Source organism: Oncorhynchus clarkii, chromosome 10 (assembly GCF_045791955.1).
Source record: "Oncorhynchus clarkii lewisi isolate Uvic-CL-2024 chromosome 10, UVic_Ocla_1.0, whole genome shotgun sequence".
NCBI classification, from domain to species: domain Eukaryota; kingdom Metazoa; phylum Chordata; class Actinopteri; order Salmoniformes; family Salmonidae; genus Oncorhynchus; species Oncorhynchus clarkii.
Genome location: NC_092156.1, coordinates 34407438 through 34426045, shown reverse-complemented (window position 1 = coordinate 34426045; position 18608 = coordinate 34407438). Strand labels below are relative to the sequence as shown.

Here is an 18608-nt window from a genome sequence, read left to right as displayed (position 1 = left end):
CCACAAAGTAAATAACCAAGATGTGTAAGAAGTCTGGGTAAAAAAGTATTAATTGATAATGGCCTTTCAGTCGAGTACTTGCCTGCCTGACAGCTAGCAGTTAGGGAGATGGTGGGAGCTCGTCTGAGCAGTCTGCTGTGAATGCCCTCGCCTGTTGGTAATTAATGCTGATTGTTTTTTTGGTTCTGCCCACTATAGTGCTGTCTGGGTAGAACATGATGTTGAGGCCCATTACTGTCTTAATTGTCACCACCACACACACGCGGACACAGTTGCTTCCATTGAAGGTATTTCTTTATGTGTGGTAATCCAAATGACTTGTGATTTTAATTGCAGATGCATGCACAACACTAAAAAAAAACACTGTAAACTCGGTCTCCAGCCAAATTTACATATTTTGTCGACGACTAAAAACACTCTAAACTAGAGTGGGCGGAGACAGAGTCGATGTCCATTCAAACTCGCTGATTTGCTGGAAGGGCCTTTTTTACACAGGTTGTTTTGTCAATTACCAGTGACTGGAGTCAGGAAAGGCCGTGTGGGTCAAGGATTTCAATGGCTGGAAAGAAAGGCATGAGTACCTTGGCTCCGTTCCTGAGGTTTTGATGCATTTTAGCCAAATATTTTGATTTTGAGCATAAAAAAACACCAGAACCATTGAGAAAAAAACATAACATTGAATTGTTTTTTATTTGGCTTTTCATAACAGCTTTTTTATTAGATTGTCACAGGGTAAGCACTGCCTCCCCTGACCGCACATCACTGATTCACACTGATATAGGGGCTAGCTAGGCCTTCTGTAAATTGCATTATGTCTGAACCATGGACATGCCAAACTTTGTCAATCAGCAAGATTAAATTCACCATTGATAAGGCTTTAAAAGAGTTAATCATTAGAGTCAAATTCCCCACCACCCCCCAAAAAATAGTTTTAGATAGGCTATGTCTACAAAATGGGGGGAAACCAGTAATTGTTTGATGTTTCTAAATACGAGATTCACCGGCTGTGTCAGGGCTGGATAGGCTGCGCTTCCGCTCTCAAAATCCATGCCAATACCAACGGCATTACCTTTTAAGACCTGTCTTTTGGTGGGTCTTAAAACCTCCCTTTGGTGCTGCATGAAATGGTGACTTTTAGCTTGTCTTTAAGGACACACCTCAAATATTGTCACCCCTCCCACCTGATTTTAAACAGGTAAATTGCGGAACCTGGCGTAAGTGGTGGAAAATGCCAGTGCGAGAGTTTTTAAATGACGAAATTGCAAACTAACGTGCGTTTAACACTTGCGCCTCCTTAGCGCCAGCCGAAAAGAGCCTCTAGGGTTATGTGAGAGAGACATCTGGCTCTTATTGTCTTTGCTTTGTCTGCCTACAGATCTTTAAGTACAAGAACATCCGAGGCAAGTTCTTCCCTTGCCTTCTGCCCAAGTCTCACAGTACTGTTGACCCACTGCCATTCACTGTGCCTGGCTCCGGGAAGGCCTCTGTGCAGGTACACATGCTCACCCAGACACATACAAGCTCACAGAGAAATGCCTGTCTTTTTAACCACCAATTGTTCATTTATTTTCATTATTCTCCTCTCTTTCTCTCAGGTGTTGCGTTCTGTGGATCGCTGGTCAGCCGGCACTTGTGAGAGCTCTATCCTCAATGCCTACATTCATACCATCGAGAACAGCGAACACTACATCTACATCGAGGTAACTCTGCTACCAGCACATTACGTACATTACATACACATTATTTCATTGCACTCATTTACCAGACTCATAACCACACCACTTCTATGCCGTATCCATCCTCTCTACCTGTTTGCTTGCTGCAGGTACAAATCAACCAGGGGACAAGGTTGTTTTTTTGTTACGCCAGACAGTGCCCTGGCCTCCCCCACAGTCTTGTGACTGTGTCTCTGTACTGAAGTCAACAGCTCAAGGTTGAGATAATGACCACCCTCATGTGCCTCCACAGTCCACATGATCCTAGTGCTATCAAGTCCAATTGAAAGCATAGATTTTCAAATGAGATGAATAGTCCAATGAGGTGTTTGTTTTTAAATATGCAAATGAGATGAATAGTTGAATGATAAATATGCATTGTTTCCATATCTCTTTTAACTGGAAATGGTTGTTTTATTAATGGACTACAAGGGTTAGAAAGATGTATTTTCTCCCAACCTTGCTTTATTTCCTTATCCCTGCCTATTCCTGTCTCTCTAACAGTGTCATGTGGGTTTTATTTGCTGTTCTATGTGAGCAGCTTGAAGTCTGAATGCTTTAACAGCAATGTCCCTTCCTGGTCACAAGTCCAGCTCCCTACCCATCACACCCCACAGCATCAAACAGAGACCAGAGCCATATATGCACGGCTCTGACAGAGATTCCATCTGTCCCTCTCTCTACCTCTCTGCTCTCAGAACCAGTTCTTCATCAGCTGTGCTGACGGGAAGAACGTGCACAATGGCATTGGTGACGCGATCGTGAAGAGGATCCTACGTGCACACAGGTGTGGTTCTACCACCATGTCTGTCTGAGTTTAATCTGTCAACACACAGCTTGGTTTACTGTATAACATGATATTACTGGACTGGTTTATACATGTTTTATACATGTTTGTCTGTTGATTATCTGTTTCAATAAGTAAAGTTAAATTATCATGATTCAATATTTTTTATGTTACAAATACATTGTTGCCAATAGTTTCTTTCTATATAACTCTCTCCTCTGCTACCCCATCCCATAACTCTCTTGTTGTTCCTCAGTGAGCAGAAGAAATACAGGGTGTTTGTGGTGGTGCCCTTGCTGCCTGGGTTTGAAGGAGACATCAGTGAGGGAGGTGGGAATGCCATCCAAGCTATACTACACTTCACTTACAGGTCAGAACCCTCCCTTATGGGCCTTCATGCACGTTCACACACACGTTCACACACACATACACACACACACTGTACCCAGAAAACTGGGAACATTTCCAGAACATTAGCTAAGATTCCCATTAAGTTGTAGTTAAGGTTTTATCTAATATTAGGATGGTAACATTCTCCCCCCCAAAAATGTCATGAAATATCCTTGGAATGTTCTAACATTCACTAAAATATTGTGCACAACATCTGTAACAGCCACCACAGAACAGTCCCCTAAAAGTTCTCATTAGGTTTCCAGGTAATGTAATAACACAATGTACCAGTCATGTTTTCCCAGCAAACAAAATTGGTTCTGTGACATTCGTTAGGTTGCGGCAAATGTTCTCGTTAGACAAAAACTGTCCAGTTGTGCTGAAGATTATACACTGAGTGTCCAAAACATTATGAACACCTGCTCTTTCCATGGCATAGACTGGCCAGGTGAAAGCTATGATTCCTTATTCATGACACGTGTTAAATCCACTTCAATCAGTGTAATTGAAGGGGAGGAGACAGATTAAAGAAGAATGTTTGAGCCTTGAGACAATTGAGACATGGATTGTGTACGTGTGCCATTCAGAGGGTGAATGGGTAAAACAAAAGATTTTAAGTGCCTTTTTGAAAGGGGTATGGTAGTAGATGCCAGGCTCACCTGTTTGTGTCAAGAACTGCAACGCTGCTGGGTTTTTTGTTTTTCACACAACAGTTTTCCATGTGTATCAAGGGTGGGGGGGAGGGGTGCAACTCAATAATAGGAAGGTGTTCTTAATGTTTTGTACACTCGGTGTACAATACTTGTATAAAACATTCACCTGATGTTGCAAGAATGTTCCCAGAATACATCTTGTCTGTTCTTTCATTAGGTTGTGGGAACAGTCTGGTGGGGACATCACAAAATATATGTTTCCAAAACACAAACAACTGGCCAGTTGTGCGGATGATTGTACAATGTTTATTTTAGGGTGCACAGGGCATTCCCTTAATGTTGACAGAACACCTGGTCTAAGTTCTTTGAAGGTTCCCAGAACATTTCATTAAGTTATGTGAGTTGTCTGGGATGTTGCAAGAATATTATTTTGATATTCACGAAGGTTACACAGAACATTCCCACAATGTTCCAAAATGTCCAAATAAGTCAGTTTTTATGACGTTCATAGCTTATTTTGTTAATGTTTAACATAATATTCCATTGTTCACACAATATACATTTACCTCTTGGAGGTCCGCAGGACATTTCAAGAACATTTATAAACATTTATATTACCACAACATGCTCAGCATGCAAATGTGTAGCTCCTTAAAGCCGATTTGAATACATCCCCATTATGTTTCTCTCCAGATTTTATGGCAATTCGCATTTGAGGAATGTATTGTAGGCAATGGTGTGTATTCATGGATGCCAAGGCAAGCCAGGCTTCCCCCCCCAAAATGTACCAATATATTTTTTTAAATGAGTAAAAAAAAAAAATATATATATTTTTTTTATTTTTTTCCTTCAATTTGCAAGAGGCTGAATGTATCTCACTAGAAAGCATCCAAGCGAGCGAAACTGTGCCCCTCTGTCTCTCTCTGATGCTGTCTGGTCCAAACGAGTATGACATTGTTGCCACCCAAAGCATTGAAGACAAGGGAAGCCAGTGAGTATCTGGCTTCCTTTTGACAAAAAAAGTGAATGGTCCTGGTGTACCGAAAAAAAAGTGAATGGTCCTGGTTTACCAAAAAAAAAGTGAATGGTCCTGGTTTACCGAAAAAAAAGTGTAAATGGAAGCCAGCTTGGACTTGGTGTCACTGAGCATATGTCATTGATTGAAAAACTTGAATTGTTGAATCTTGTTGTGTTGTCCTCCGGTGGCTAGCCAGCTAGATAAAATTGTCCCTTTCCTAAATTAGCCATGGATGGAGATGGGGATTTGGACCCGTAGTTTTACTTAATTCTCCGTATTGACCAATGATTATAACTGCAATTCTGATCCAACCATTAATTCATACATTGTTGTGCCCCTGGCCTGAGAGGATAGAAGTTCAATTTGTAGCTCGATGTAGATGGCTAATGTTGACTAGCTAATATTGACCATGAATGGAAGTTAGGCTAGCAAGCAAGCATTTTTGCCAGTGTTAGGTTCTAAATAAACACAGTAAAAACTCATGGAAGATTAGTAAATCTCAAACCAAGTTTATTCACCCACCGTGTCATACAGCTGCATGAGACAAAGACATATTCAAACAAGCACTGATATTTAACCCTTCCTCCTGAATCTCCTCCTTACACCTCTGAACAGCCAATACACCTCTGTTGCTAGACAGAACTTTGATATCTGTTCTTCCTCACCTCATCTGACCTGACCTCGGCCCCAAATTCCTCACTCCTCCCCATAGGATCCCTGATGTCTAACAATAACATATTTTGACAGAATGTAAACGTTCTTCATTCCACTCTCTCCCTCAGTAACATGAATAAGAATATTTCATATTTTCAAGTTTAGAAGTCAGAACCCTTCACCAGATAGCCTAGGACAACAAAAACTAAAAGTGTGTACTATATGACAGAGTGATAGACCGTTTCTTCAACATAAGAGTGGAAGCCATCATCCATTGGCGTTTCTCTACAAGTAGGGTGTCAACATGTTTTTGTACTTGCACAAACTCACACGCACACAGAAATCAGAACCATGGACGAGCCACATCATATTTAGCTTACGTTTATTGGACTAAATTGTTTTTGGTTTCTTTTTAGTTGTCACTGTATTAGACTAAGCAGAGGTGATTTGATGATGTTGAAATGGTGCTGGAATAGTGGAGGCAACTCCTGTGTTCTTTCCGTCTTGCGGTAACTCTCTGTGGTTCTAAATCAATAGTTGTTTAGTGGTCCGAAAATGTCGGAAACATTAACTTGCTTGACCAGGCTGTAGGTCATCTAACTGTCTGTTACTGTACATGAAATATGCTTTGTGGACAGAGGTTGCTATCCGTTTTTGTGTTAAAACAAAGGTGTGGTTGAATTCTTCTACAGTGTCTTCTTATTGTCTCGACCTTTAGATCACGGTCGGAAGACATATGAATTAACAGGTTATAGAGCAAACAACCCAATTATCACAACACATACCGTGGCAAGAAAAAGTATGTGAACTCTTTGGAAATACCTGGAGTTCTACATGAATTGATAATAAGATTTGATCTGATCTTCATGTAGGTCACAACAATAGACAAAGTCTGCTTAAACTAATAACACAAACAATTATACGTTTTCATGTCTTTATTGAACACACCGTGTAAACATTCACAGTGCATAGTGGAAAAGTATGTGAACCCTTGGATTTAATAACTGGTTGAGCCTCCTTTGGCAGCAATAACCTCAACCAAATGTTTTCTGTAGTTGCGGATCAGACCTGCACAACGGTCAGAAGGAATTTTGGACCATTCCTCTTTACAAAACTGTTTCAGTTCAGCATTCTTGGGATGTTTGGTGTGAACTGCTCTCTTGAGGTCATGCCACATCTCAATTGGGTTGAGGTCAGGACTCTGACTGGGCCACTCCAGAAGGCGTATTTTCTTCTGTTGAAGCCATTCTGTTGTTGATTTACTTCTGTGTTTTGTGTTGTTGTCCAGTTGCATCCCCCAATTTTTGTTGAGCTTCAATTGGCGGACAGAGAGCCTTACATTCTCCTGCAAAATGTCTTGGTAAACTTGGGAATTCATTTTTCCATCGACGATCGCAAGCTGTCCAGGCTCTGAGGCAGCAAAGCAGCCCCAAACCATGATGCTCCCTCCACCATACATTACAGTTGGGATTAAGTTTTGATGTTTGTGTGCTGTGCCTTTTTTTCTCCACACATACTGTTGTGTGTTTTTTATTTTGACTGAATTTCCATTTGGGTCTTGGTTAGACTACAATTAGGGTGTAGAAATGTTATGCTCTTAGTGTAACCTTTTATTTACCTAGGCAAGTCAGTTAAGAACAAATTCTTATTTACAAGGACAGCCTACTCCTTCCTCCCCATCGGGTAATTGAACCCCGGTCTCCCGTGTGCCTGCACGACACAAAGATTCTTTAGCTAAATAGGCAAGTACTGTAGCCTACTCCTGACCGTCATGTTATACAGCGCCATATTTTCCGTTCCATCCTAACGGAAACAGAGTTTTTTTTTCGTTTTTCTTTAGAATAATATTAATCAAATGAATTAAGCTACATTTCTTAAAATCCGTCCCATATACTATGTTCTTACAAAAATAGTTTTTAAATTCTCTAGTACAGCCACTATTGAAGGCTATCAAATGCTTCTCAAATATGCCCTCTGGTGGTCAAACTAGCACTAACAAGCATTAATGGTACCAGTGGTTGTCACTTAAATAACTTGCCATAGAATTCTGTGGCACCACGCAAACTGTGCTGCAGTACGCTGCAACTTTAAGGACGAAGCACTGTAGAAGGCATTTAGCTCGTCTGGTAGGCTCATGTTACTGGGCAGCACATGGCTGGGTTTCCCTTTTTAATATGTGATAGTTTGCAAGGCCTGCCACATCTGACGAGCATCAGAGCCGGCATAGTGAGATTCAATCTTAGTCCTGTATTGACGCTTTGCCTGTTTGACTCGTTGGAGGTCGTAGCGAGATTTCTTACAAACATCTGGATTTGTGTCCCACTCATTGTGGATGTTGCCTTTAATCCATAGCTTCTGGTTGGGATATGTGCGTACATTCACTGTGGGGACAACGTCATCTGTAACGATGTGAGCTGAGAGTTGGAAAGCAAGTTCAGGGAGTGAGTATTTTTTAAATAAATAAACACATAATACAAAATAAACACTAAAAACGCACAGACATAACACAGAAACAATAACACCTGGGGAAGGAACCAAAGGGAGTGACATATATAGGGAAGTGAAGTCCAGGTGAGTCTGATGACGCGCAGGTGTGCGTAATGATGGTGACAGGTGTGCGCCATAACGAGCATACTGGTGACCTAGTGGCCGGAGAGGGAGAACATGTGACAGTACCCCCTTCCCGATGCACGGCTCCAGCCGCAGGACGCCGACCAAAGGGACGATCCTGGGGATCAGGAGTGGACCGGTCACCCCTGCTGATGTGGGGTAACCTGACAGATCGACTGAGGCAGGGGAGCCTGTAGCGGCTCCCGGACCCGACGTCATTCCCACCGAAAAATAATAATAAAAAAAAACACTCCCTGATGCTTCCCTTAGGGGAGGCGTTATTCTGTAACGATGTGCGCCTAGAGTCGGGAAGCAAGTTCAGGGAGTGAGTGTTTTAGTAAATAAACACAACATAATACAAAATAAGAACCACGAACAACGCACAGACATAACACAGAAACAATAATGCCTGGGGAAGGAACCAAAGGGAGTGACATATATAGGGAAGGTAATCAGGAAGTGATGGAGTCCAGGTGAGTCTGATGGCGCGCAGGTGCGCGTAACAATGGTGACAGGTGTGTGCCATAACGAGCAGGCTGGTGACATAGAGGACGGAGAGTGAGCACACGTGACATCATCGATGCACTTAGTAATAATGAAGCCGGTGACTGATGTGGTAAACTACTCACTCCTCCACTTCCGTTTAGGTACTTCCTGTTTTGAAATTTTATGGGAATTGTTTTAATAAGGTTAGGATAATTTTGATATTTAATTTGGAATTTTAAGACCCCTTGAAGTTTCAAAAATTATATATTTAAAAAAGCTTTTTATGTTTATTTGGCCTTACTGCTTTTAGCCCACCCCAAAAATAAATCTAAAGGAAGTTTGTTCTGAATAGTCTGTCCTATATTTGAGAGATGGATATAAGAAAGATAAGGGAACATTTGTTGTTGTTTTACATGTATTTAACTCCTTATTCCCCTTATTTTTGGCACTAAACAGTATATGCTTCCATACATGTTTTCAATTGGTGCCGGGGACCTTCAGTCGAGTCTTGTGAGGCATGTGGGCATCCTAAAGCAAAACAACCGACATGTACACTACCGTTGAAAAGTTTGGGGTCACTTAGAAATGTACTTGTTTTTGACAGAAAAGCACATTTTTTTTGTCCATTTTTAAAATAACATCAAATTGATCAGAAATAGGCCTCCCGGGTGGCGCAGTGCCATCAGAGTCCATGGGTTCGCGCCCAGGCTCTGTCGTAACCGGCCGCGACCGGGAGGTCCGTGGGGCGACGCACAATTGGCCTAGCGTCGTCCGGGTTAGGGAGGGATTGGTCGGTAGGGATCTCCTTGTCTCATCGCGCACCAGCGACTCCTGTGGCGGGCCGGGCGCAGTGCGCGCTAGCCAAGGTTGCCAGGTGCACGGTGTAGCCTCCAACACATTGGTGCGGCTGGCTTCCGGGTTGGATGCGCGCTGTGTTAAGAAGCAGTACGGCTGGTTGGGTTGTGTATCGGAGGACGCATGACATTCAGCCTTCGTCTCTCCCGAGCCCGTACGGGAGTTGTAGCAATGAGACAAGATAGTAGCTACTACAACAATTGGATACCACGAAATTGGGGAGAAAAAGGGGTAAAATTCAAAAAAAAAAAAAAAATTTGATCATAAATACAGTGTAGACATTGTTAATGTTGTAAATTACTATTGTAGCTGGAAACGACTCCAGGATGCTGGCCTTCTAGGCAGAGTTCCTCTGTCCAGTGTCTGTGTTCTTTTGCCCATCTTTTCTTTTTATTGACCAGTCTAGCCCCACTCTAGCTATGTCACCTTTCACCGCAGATGCAGAAGTGTGACATAGGCGGATGCGGTGGATTGAGATGCATCCAATGCAAAAAACAGATATCTCTAGTTTAAACTGAGGGGGATTTTTTTATTATGCTAATTACATTTCCTTGGGGGCATGGACAATGACCTTACAGGGTTATTAAATTAGAGATCGCACACCAGCTGTTGTTAATAAAGAGACACAGACCTCTCCCTTGAGTTTTACCCCAAGCTGCTGTTCTGTCCTGCCGATGCATAGAAAAAACAGCTAAATGTATATTATCCATGTCCTTGTGGATATGAAGACTGTCAACATATGAAGTGTTTCTTTGATTAAATGTTGTTCAAGTGCCCCATGAATGAAATAATGTCCAACTGTCAACATAAAGTCTAAAAAATATGGTTGTGTTTGTAGGATTTTAAATGCCGTTCAAATGTCCTATGAATGAAAATATAATCCCATGACGCTCTATCACCTACAGTACAGCTCTCAAATGGTAGGTTTATTTGAACAGTGAGAGACAGAATCCAGAAAAACGCATGTCAAAAATGTTAGCAATTAATTTGCATTTTAATTAGGGAAATAAGTATTTGACCCCTTTGCAAAACATGATTTTGTACTTGGTGGCAAAACCCTTGTTGGCAATCACAGAGGTCAGACGTTTCTTGTAGTTGGCCACCAGGTTTGCACACATCTCAGGAGGGATTTTGTCCCACTCCTCTTTGCAGATCTTCTCCAAGTCATTAAGGTTTCGAGGCTGACGTTTGGCAACTCGCACCTTCAGCTCCCTCCACAGATTTTCTATGGGATTAAGGTCTGGAGACTGGCTAGGCCACTCCAGGACCTTAATGTGCTTCTTCTTGAGCCACTCTTGAGTCCCCCCGTGTGGTTCTGGGATTTTTGCTCACCGTTCTTGTGATCATTTTGACCCCACGGGGTGAGATCTTGCGTGGAGCCCCAGATCGAGGTAGATTATCAGTGGTCTTGTATGTCTTCCATTTCCTAATAATTGCTCCCACAGTTGATTTCTTCAAACCAAGCTGCTTACCTATTGCAGATTCAGTCTTCCCAGACTGGTGCAGGTCTACAATTTTGTTTCTGGTGTCCTTTGACAGCTCTTTGGTCTTGGCCATAGTGGAGTTTGGAGTGTGACTGTTTGAGGTTGTGGACAGGTGTCTTTTATACTGATAAGTTAAAACAGGTGCCATTAATACAGGTAACGAGTGGAGGACAGAGGAGCCTCTCTGAGGTCTGTGAGAGCCAGAAATCTTGCTTGTTTGTAGGTGACCAAATACTTATTTTCCACCATAATTTGCAAATAAATTCATTAAAAATCCTACAATGTGATTTTCTGGAATTTTTTTCCTCATTTTATCTGTCATAGTTGAAGTGTACCTATGATGAAAATTACAGGCCTCTCTCATCTTTTTAGGTGGGAGAACTTGCACAATTGGTGGCTGACTAAATACTTTTTTGCCCCACTGTATATGTGCTTTCTTGAGCAGGGGGACCTTGCGGGCGCTGCAGGATTTCAGTCTTTCACGGCGTAGTGTGTTACCTATTGTTTTCTTGGTGACTATGGTCCCAGCTGCCTTGAGATCATTGACAAGATCCTCCCGTGTAGTTCTGGGCTGATTCCTCACCATTCTCACGATCATTGCAGCTCCACGAGGTGAGATCTTGCATGGAGCCCCAGGCCGAGGAAGATTGACAGTTCTTTTGTGTTTCTTCCATTTGCGAATAATCGCACCAACTGTTGTCACCTTCTCACCAAGCTGCTTGGCGATGGTCTTGTAGCCCATTCCAGACTTGTGTAGGTCTACAATCTTGTCCCTGACATCCTCAGAGAGCTCTTTGGTCTTGGCCATGGTGGAGAGTTTGGAATCTGATTGATTGATTGCTTCTGTGGACGGGTGTCTTTTATACAGGTAACAAACTGAGATTAGGAGCACTCCCTTTAAGAGTGTGCTCCTAATCTCAGCTCTTTACCTGTATAAAAGACACCTGGGAGCCAGAAATCTTTCTGATTGAGAGAGGGTCAAATACTTATTTCCCTCATTTAAAATGCAAATCAATTTATAAAATTTTTGACATGCGTTTTTCTGTTTTTTTTTGTTGTTATTCTGTCTCTCACTGTTCAAATAAACCTACCATTAAAATTATAGACTGATAATTTCTTTGTCAGTGGGCAAACGTACAAAATCAGCAGGGGATCAAATACTTTTTTCCCTTCACTGTATATTCCAATTGGCTTTCTTATGCTTTAAGGAGGTACATATTTGTATGCTGAGAATGTTGTTGTAATAGTAGGTAAAAACTTAAATACAACATTTTCTAAATGTTCTTGAAACGTCCTGTGGACCTCCAAGAGGTAAATGCATTCGTGATCATCAATGGACTATTATTTTAAACTTTAAACAAATACGATATGAACGTCATAAAAACATACTTTTTGGGAAATTGTGCAACATTGTTGGAATGTTCTGTGCAACCTATATGAAAATTACAAGAATATTCTTGCAACATCCCAGACAACTCCCATAACTTAATTAAATGTTCTGGGAAACTAAAGACCTTAGACCAGGTGTTCTTTCAACATTTTTACAACATTCTAGGATTTTTCTGTGCAACCCAATTTAAACATTGTATGAATGTCATCACAACTGAGCATATTTTGTGTTTTAGGAATGTATCTCTTGTAATGTACCCACACTGTACCCACACAACCTAATTAAATGTTCTGGGAACCGTTTAAAGAACCCAGAATGGCTGTTCTGTCAACATTCTTGCAACAACAAAGGAATGTTTTGTGCACTCTGATACAAACATTTTCTGAATGTCAGCACAACTGGACAGTTTTTTTATGTTCCCAAAATGCTATCTCGTGTCATGTTACCACAACCTAAATAAATATTCTGGGAGCCTTTAAAGAACAGATGAAATGTGTGCTAGGAACATTCTTGCAACATCAGGTGAATATTTTTTGTACCCTAAATGAAACATTGTAGAATCAGCCACACAGCTGGAAAGTTTTTGTGTTTTGGTAACATATATTTTGTGATGTCCCCACAATGTTTTCACCTGACTGTAAATGTGTTCTAAGAACGTTCTTGCAACATCAGGCAAACGTTTTATACACATTCTATAGTCATCAGTTTTGTGTTATGAGAACATTGCAGAACTTTCACAGAACCAATTTTGTTTTACTGCATAGACACTAAGACACAATCACTTATGTCATACTGTATGATGTTAAAACATTTTGTAGTGATTTTGTTTTTTAGACAACTGAGATTGTTGATTTGATGCTATAAGTAATATGTATTTGTCACAGGACCATGTGCCGTGGAGAGTACTCCATACTGATGAGATTGAGAGAACGTGAGTTTTCTTTCCAATTCAACCTAATATCTGTCATCTCTGATAACATTTCTGCTTGTCCTTTTCTCTTATGTTTGGCTTATCCTCCCGCTAACTGAAGAATCATAGGTACACTACAAAAGTATGTGGACACCTGCTCGTCGAACATCTCATTCCAAAATCATGGGCATTAATATGAAGTTGGTCCCCCCTTTGCTGCTATAACAGCTTCCATGCTTCTGGGAAGGCTTTCCACTAGATGTTGGAACATTGCTGCGGGGACTTGCTTCCATTCAGCTACAAGAGCATTAGTGAGGTCGGGCACTGATGTTAAGCTCGCAGTCGGCGTTCCAATTCATCCCAAAGGTGTTCGATGGGGTTGAAGTCTGTGCAGGCCAGTCAAGTTCTTCCACACCGATCTCAACAAAACAATTTCTATATGGACAGCATTGTCATGCTGAAACAGGAAAGGGTCTTTCCCAAACTGTTGCCAAAAAGTTGGAAGCACAGAATTGTCTAGATCAGGGGTGGGCAACTCCAGTCCTCGAGGGCCTGATTGGTATCACACTTTTTCTCCATCCCTAGCAAACACAGCTGATTAATCAAATTGCATTTTAACCTGAAGATCATGATTAGGTGATTATTGGAGTCACGTGTAACTGTGACACAGAGGACTGGAATTGCCCACCCCTGGTCTAGATTTTTCATTATTCCTCCTACACCAAACTTTACAATTGGCACTATATATTCGGGCAGGTAGCGTTCTCCTGGCATCCGCCAAACCCAGATTCATCCATCGGACTGCCATATGGTGCATTGTGATTCATCACTCCAGAGAACGCGTTTCCACTCCTCCCAGTCCAATGGCGATGAGCTTTACACCACTCAAGCCGACGCTTGGCATTGTGCATGGTGATCTTAGGCTTGTTTGCGGCTACTTGGCCATGGAAACCCATTTCATGAAGCTCCCGACGAACAGTTTTTGTGCTGACGTTGCTTCCAGAGGCAGTTTGGAACTCGGTAGTAAGTGTTGCAAGCGAATGCAGATGATTTTTACGCGCTTCAGCACTCGGCAGTTCCGTTCTGTGACCTTGTGTGGCCTACCACTTCACGGCTGAGCCGTTGTTGCTCCTAGACATTTCCATTGCACAATAACAGCACTTACAGTTGACCGGGGCAGCTCTGGCAGGGCAGAAATTTGACGAACTGAAAAGGGGTATTCTATGACGGTGCAACATTGAAAGGCACTGAGCTCTTCAGTATGGGCCATTTTACTGCCAAAGTTTGTCTATGGAGATTGCATAGTTGTGTGCTTGATTTTTATACACCTGTCAGCAACAAGTGTGGCTGAAATAGCGGATTCTACTAATTTTGATGGGGTGACCACATTCTTTTTGTGCATCTGCCTTTACTATCTATACTAACTATAGTATAGTTCTCCATTCTCCTCATACTTAATCAGTTCATCCTCTTTTCTGATAATGCCATGTGTCTTCTCATGTTTAAATTGTGCTCCCGTTTCCTTAGCGTTCATTTTTTCATTGGCTTCAGCTCTATGCCAGTGTGCCAACCAACCAGTGTGTCCCCCTCCCCCCAGTTGAGAACCAGTGGAGCAAGTACATCACCCTGTGTGGCCTGCGCACGCACTCCCAGATCTCCCAGTCCCTGGTCACAGAGCTCATCTACGTACACAGCAAGACCCTCATAGCTGATGACCGCCGCTACATCATCGGTGAGTCACCTTCATCACAGCCATACTTGAGACAGATTCAGAGATGGGATGACACATAATTGTGTCTGGAATGGCACCTTATTCCTTATATAATGCAGTAATTTTGCTCTTGACAAAATGAGTGTACTAAATAGGGGTTAGGGTGCCATTTCCAATGCTGGCTGTGACTCATTGCTGGGATCAATCACAGGCTGCTAATTACTGCCTCTGCATAATAATCACAAGATGAAAAAACATGCTGCTATATATACATCCATCCTGGACTTAAGGGGAGGGTGAGGGAGGGGAACTTAAAAGGCACCACCCTCATTAAAGATTAATGCGATCTTTAATGATATCATTATACAATATGTTATGGTTTGTAGTAGGATGTTTATACACATGCACTCCACACTGTGTAATGTCCCTCCCTTTTGGAACCACCCACTGAAACTCTTCATCTGTCATCCCACTGCTAAGCTAAGCTTCCCCTAAAGTAAATTGAATTAAATTGCCAAAATGATATAGCCTATTTAGCCTACTCTTATCTATACAGAAATAAATAGAATCATTCAAAAAAGACTAGTACACCAGTAAGGATGATTTTGGAGGATCGGAGAATCATGAGCTTCTTAAAAATAAAAAGCTGTGGATTGTTTTAAATCGCAAAGCCTGTCGGAAGGGCCTCTAATTTGGGCAGAACATTTGGCAAATACCAAATAGATGATTGTTGAATTGCGAATGTCAGTGAACGAGAAGCCCAGCCAGACATATCGCAATATTTCAAATTACAATTGTGGGAAAACATAGTTTGGAAAACAAATGGCTATTCCTGTAAAGAGAAGACAATGAAAATACTCAAATCTGTCTTTTAGTTATACAAATTCACAACTTAATTGAGCGAACATTATATGCCATCTTATTGGCAGCAGCGTAGCATCGGCCATATCCCCAGTGAGTGCGCATATTCACTGTCTTTATCATTGGGTTAGTGGCACTTTGTTTTTGGACAGTATTTGTGTCTCTCCTTTTTGTTGGCCTATTAGAACGTTCCAGACAACATCATTTTTATTGATCTATTTGTCAGTTAGCAGATTATTGTTATTGTATTTTAAAAGATTATTTGACTGGAGACATAAGTATAAAGTATAGTAGAATTGCATGAAATTCGTTTATAAAAGGCCACCTTTTTCTATTATAAACTGGGTGGTTTGAGCCCTGAATGCTGATTTGGCTGACAGCCATGGTATATCAGACCGTATACCACGGGTATGACAAAACATTTTATTTTTACTGCTCTAATTACGTTGGTAACCAGTAACCAGTGTATAATAGCAATAAGGCACTTGGGCGTTATAGGGCCAATATACCACGGCTAAGGTCTGTACCCAGGCACTCGGTTTTGCGTTGTGCCTAAGAACAGCCCTTAAACGTGGTATATTGGCCATATACTACACCTCCTCGGGCCGTATTACTTAAATATACCCTAGTCTAGGCCTATTCCACCACACACTGCTTTGAACAGTCTTTTTGCGAACAGTGTTTGAGTTATATTATTTGGCTAAATTATGACTATCCAATCTGCTCATCACATTAGGAATAGTAGGCCATCTTACATAAGTCTGCAAATGTGATGATGCATGGAATGCTTTATTATAAAGGTGCATTTTTATGGTGAAAATTAGCTTCCCCAAACTTGAGACTCGTAACGCATATGCACTGGAACAACCACGTCATTTCAACGTGGACATTTGTTGATATTAGTTGGAGTTGTTGATCAATGCAATTTCAACCTTTTATTAACCCACTCAAAAAGACAACCAGAAGTTAATTCCCAATGTACCTTTGTCACTATATGCTTTCAACCATCTAAAAGCACTACCAAATCCAATGGAAAAACAATGTCAGATTTTTGGTTTAGTTGTCATATAAATGTGTTATCACTGCACTTTCAACCATTTAAAAGCACAACAAAGTTAAAATTGGAAATCAGTGTCATATATTTATACAATAACTTTATGTATAAATTATTATAGCAATTGTTTCTGGAAGCTGTGCTGAATGAGAGAGAGAGAGAGAGGTGACGAAATACGTAATTTCCTTTGACCACTTTTGTCTCGAGTGCTACTTTAAGAACTACTGACTACTTTAGTACCGGAGAAAAAATAAAATCAAACTTTAAATAACGAGTCGATATAATTTCTTTAACATTTGCTCTGTTAAACCTACCCTTTGGAATTAGTTTTTTATATTTTTTTTATATTTTTTTTGTTGAATTTTACCCCTTTTTCTCCCCAATTTCGTAGTATCCAATTGTTGTAGTAGCTACTATCTTGTCTCATCGCTACAACTCCCGTACGGGCTCGGGAGAGACGAAGGTTGAAAGTCATGCGTCCTCCGATACACAACCAACCAAGCCGCTGCTTCTTTAACACAGCGCACATCCAACCCGGAAGCCAGCCGCACCAATGCGCCGGAGGAAACACCGTGCACCTGGCCACCTTGGCTAGCGTACGCTGCGCCCAGCCCCCCACAGGAGTCGCTGGTGCGCGATGAAACAAGGACACCCCTACCGAAGAAAGAAGGGCTGGGCTTTGTTAAAATCCTGGATCGGAGACCAAACGGATAGCTATAGATAATCAACTTTCCAGTAGGAGGTGCTGCGCAGCCTATAGTTTTCTTCTGATAGTGGATATAATGTTGAAGATCTGACGTTGTTTCAAAGGTACAAACTAAACATATTTCATACAAGGTTTGTCTATGTTGAAAGTGGGTTACCATGATAACATAATCCTGTGGTTGAAATTTCACCCTCAAAACAACAGTTTACTTTGATTACTTTTTTCAAATCTAATGTATTTTCCAAGTAGATTTCATGTCACAATACGTTGAAAAATTACATTAAAACAAAGTTTATTCAACCACTTTGTGCCAAGTGGGATGTTCCATACTATTATATGATTATAATTACACTGGGACTGGGTAGGGTAATTATGGTGCTCCTCTCAGCTAGATAAGAGTCCTTGAGACACAGGAAAAGGGTTTTGTAAACAGTGTTTTTTTGTTAACCTATCTCCCCCAACTTGGTATTAAGAAAGTTTGCTGCTATCAACTCACATGCTTAGATTCTGCAGCGACTTACTTTATTCTATGGCCATCATCACTGATATAAGTACTGTCACTACACTCTCCTCTTTGCTCTCTCTTTCTGGGTCTCTCTCTCTTTCCTCTCCGGTTTCTATTCCCTACACTCTCTGTGCTCCCTCCATCCAGGCTCGGCCAACATCAATGACCGCAGTATGCTGGGCAGCCGGGACAGTGAGCTGGCTTTGCTGGTGGAGGATGAGGAGAGGGTCCCCTCCATAATGGGAGGAGAGGAGTACCAGGCCGGACCCCTCACTTTGGCACTGCGCAAAGAGTGTTTCAGGTCAGGACTATGGAAAATATGACAGTAGGGTCGATACTCTTCTGCACTTTCTGGGATTTTACATTCAATTAGTTCACTGATAGAGAGGTTCACTGAGTTTGAGGGGTATATACATGATATAGCTGGGGTGAACCTGGATGTGTTTGGACTTGAAAGGGTTATCCCTTCTGCAGAAGTGAATCACTTCTCAGTAGATTAACAACTCCCACAGTCATTCTTATGTTAGTGAGGGAGGGGGTAACTAAGGTCCCTACACTGACATACTAATAACGCTGACTCCACTACTAGTAGATGGATCTATTGATTAGTAATTGTTGGCATTTGTGATGCACTAAAACTGTCCCTTGTCCCTCCTAGACAGAGTATGGATACACTTCACAGAGCTTGCCTGAAGCCTATTATGCCAGCAGAGCTATTAGTTTTGGCTCGAATCAGCAGCTACCAAGTATATCCTCTAGTTTCCAAGGGAACCATCTCAGATGACAATCGTGCGCAAGCGTGGTCTTCATTCTCTGTAT

The 18608-nt window shown here is 41.6% G+C and overlaps 1 protein-coding gene across 5 annotated transcripts in view; it reads left to right on the top strand.

Moving 5' to 3' along the window:
• The window catches only part of LOC139418322 (phospholipase D2-like), a 38685-nt gene that overhangs the window by 16548 nt on the left and 3529 nt on the right, over positions 1–18608 (top strand). For 4 of the 5 annotated variants that reach the window (XM_071167687.1, XM_071167689.1, XM_071167688.1 and 1 more), the window contains 7 exons: positions 1376–1492; positions 1596–1700; positions 2414–2502; positions 2759–2872; positions 12927–12973; positions 14550–14684; positions 17937–18090. In XM_071167687.1, the coding sequence (XP_071023788.1) occupies positions 1376–1492; positions 1596–1700; positions 2414–2502; positions 2759–2872; positions 12927–12973; positions 14550–14684; positions 17937–18090 (761 nt within the window). Of the gene's footprint in view, positions 1–1375; positions 1493–1595; positions 1701–2413; positions 2503–2758; positions 2873–12926; positions 12974–14549; positions 14685–17936; positions 18091–18447; positions 18605–18608 lie in introns of all 5 variants that reach the window. The other variant, XR_011635302.1, reaches the window with a different exon arrangement.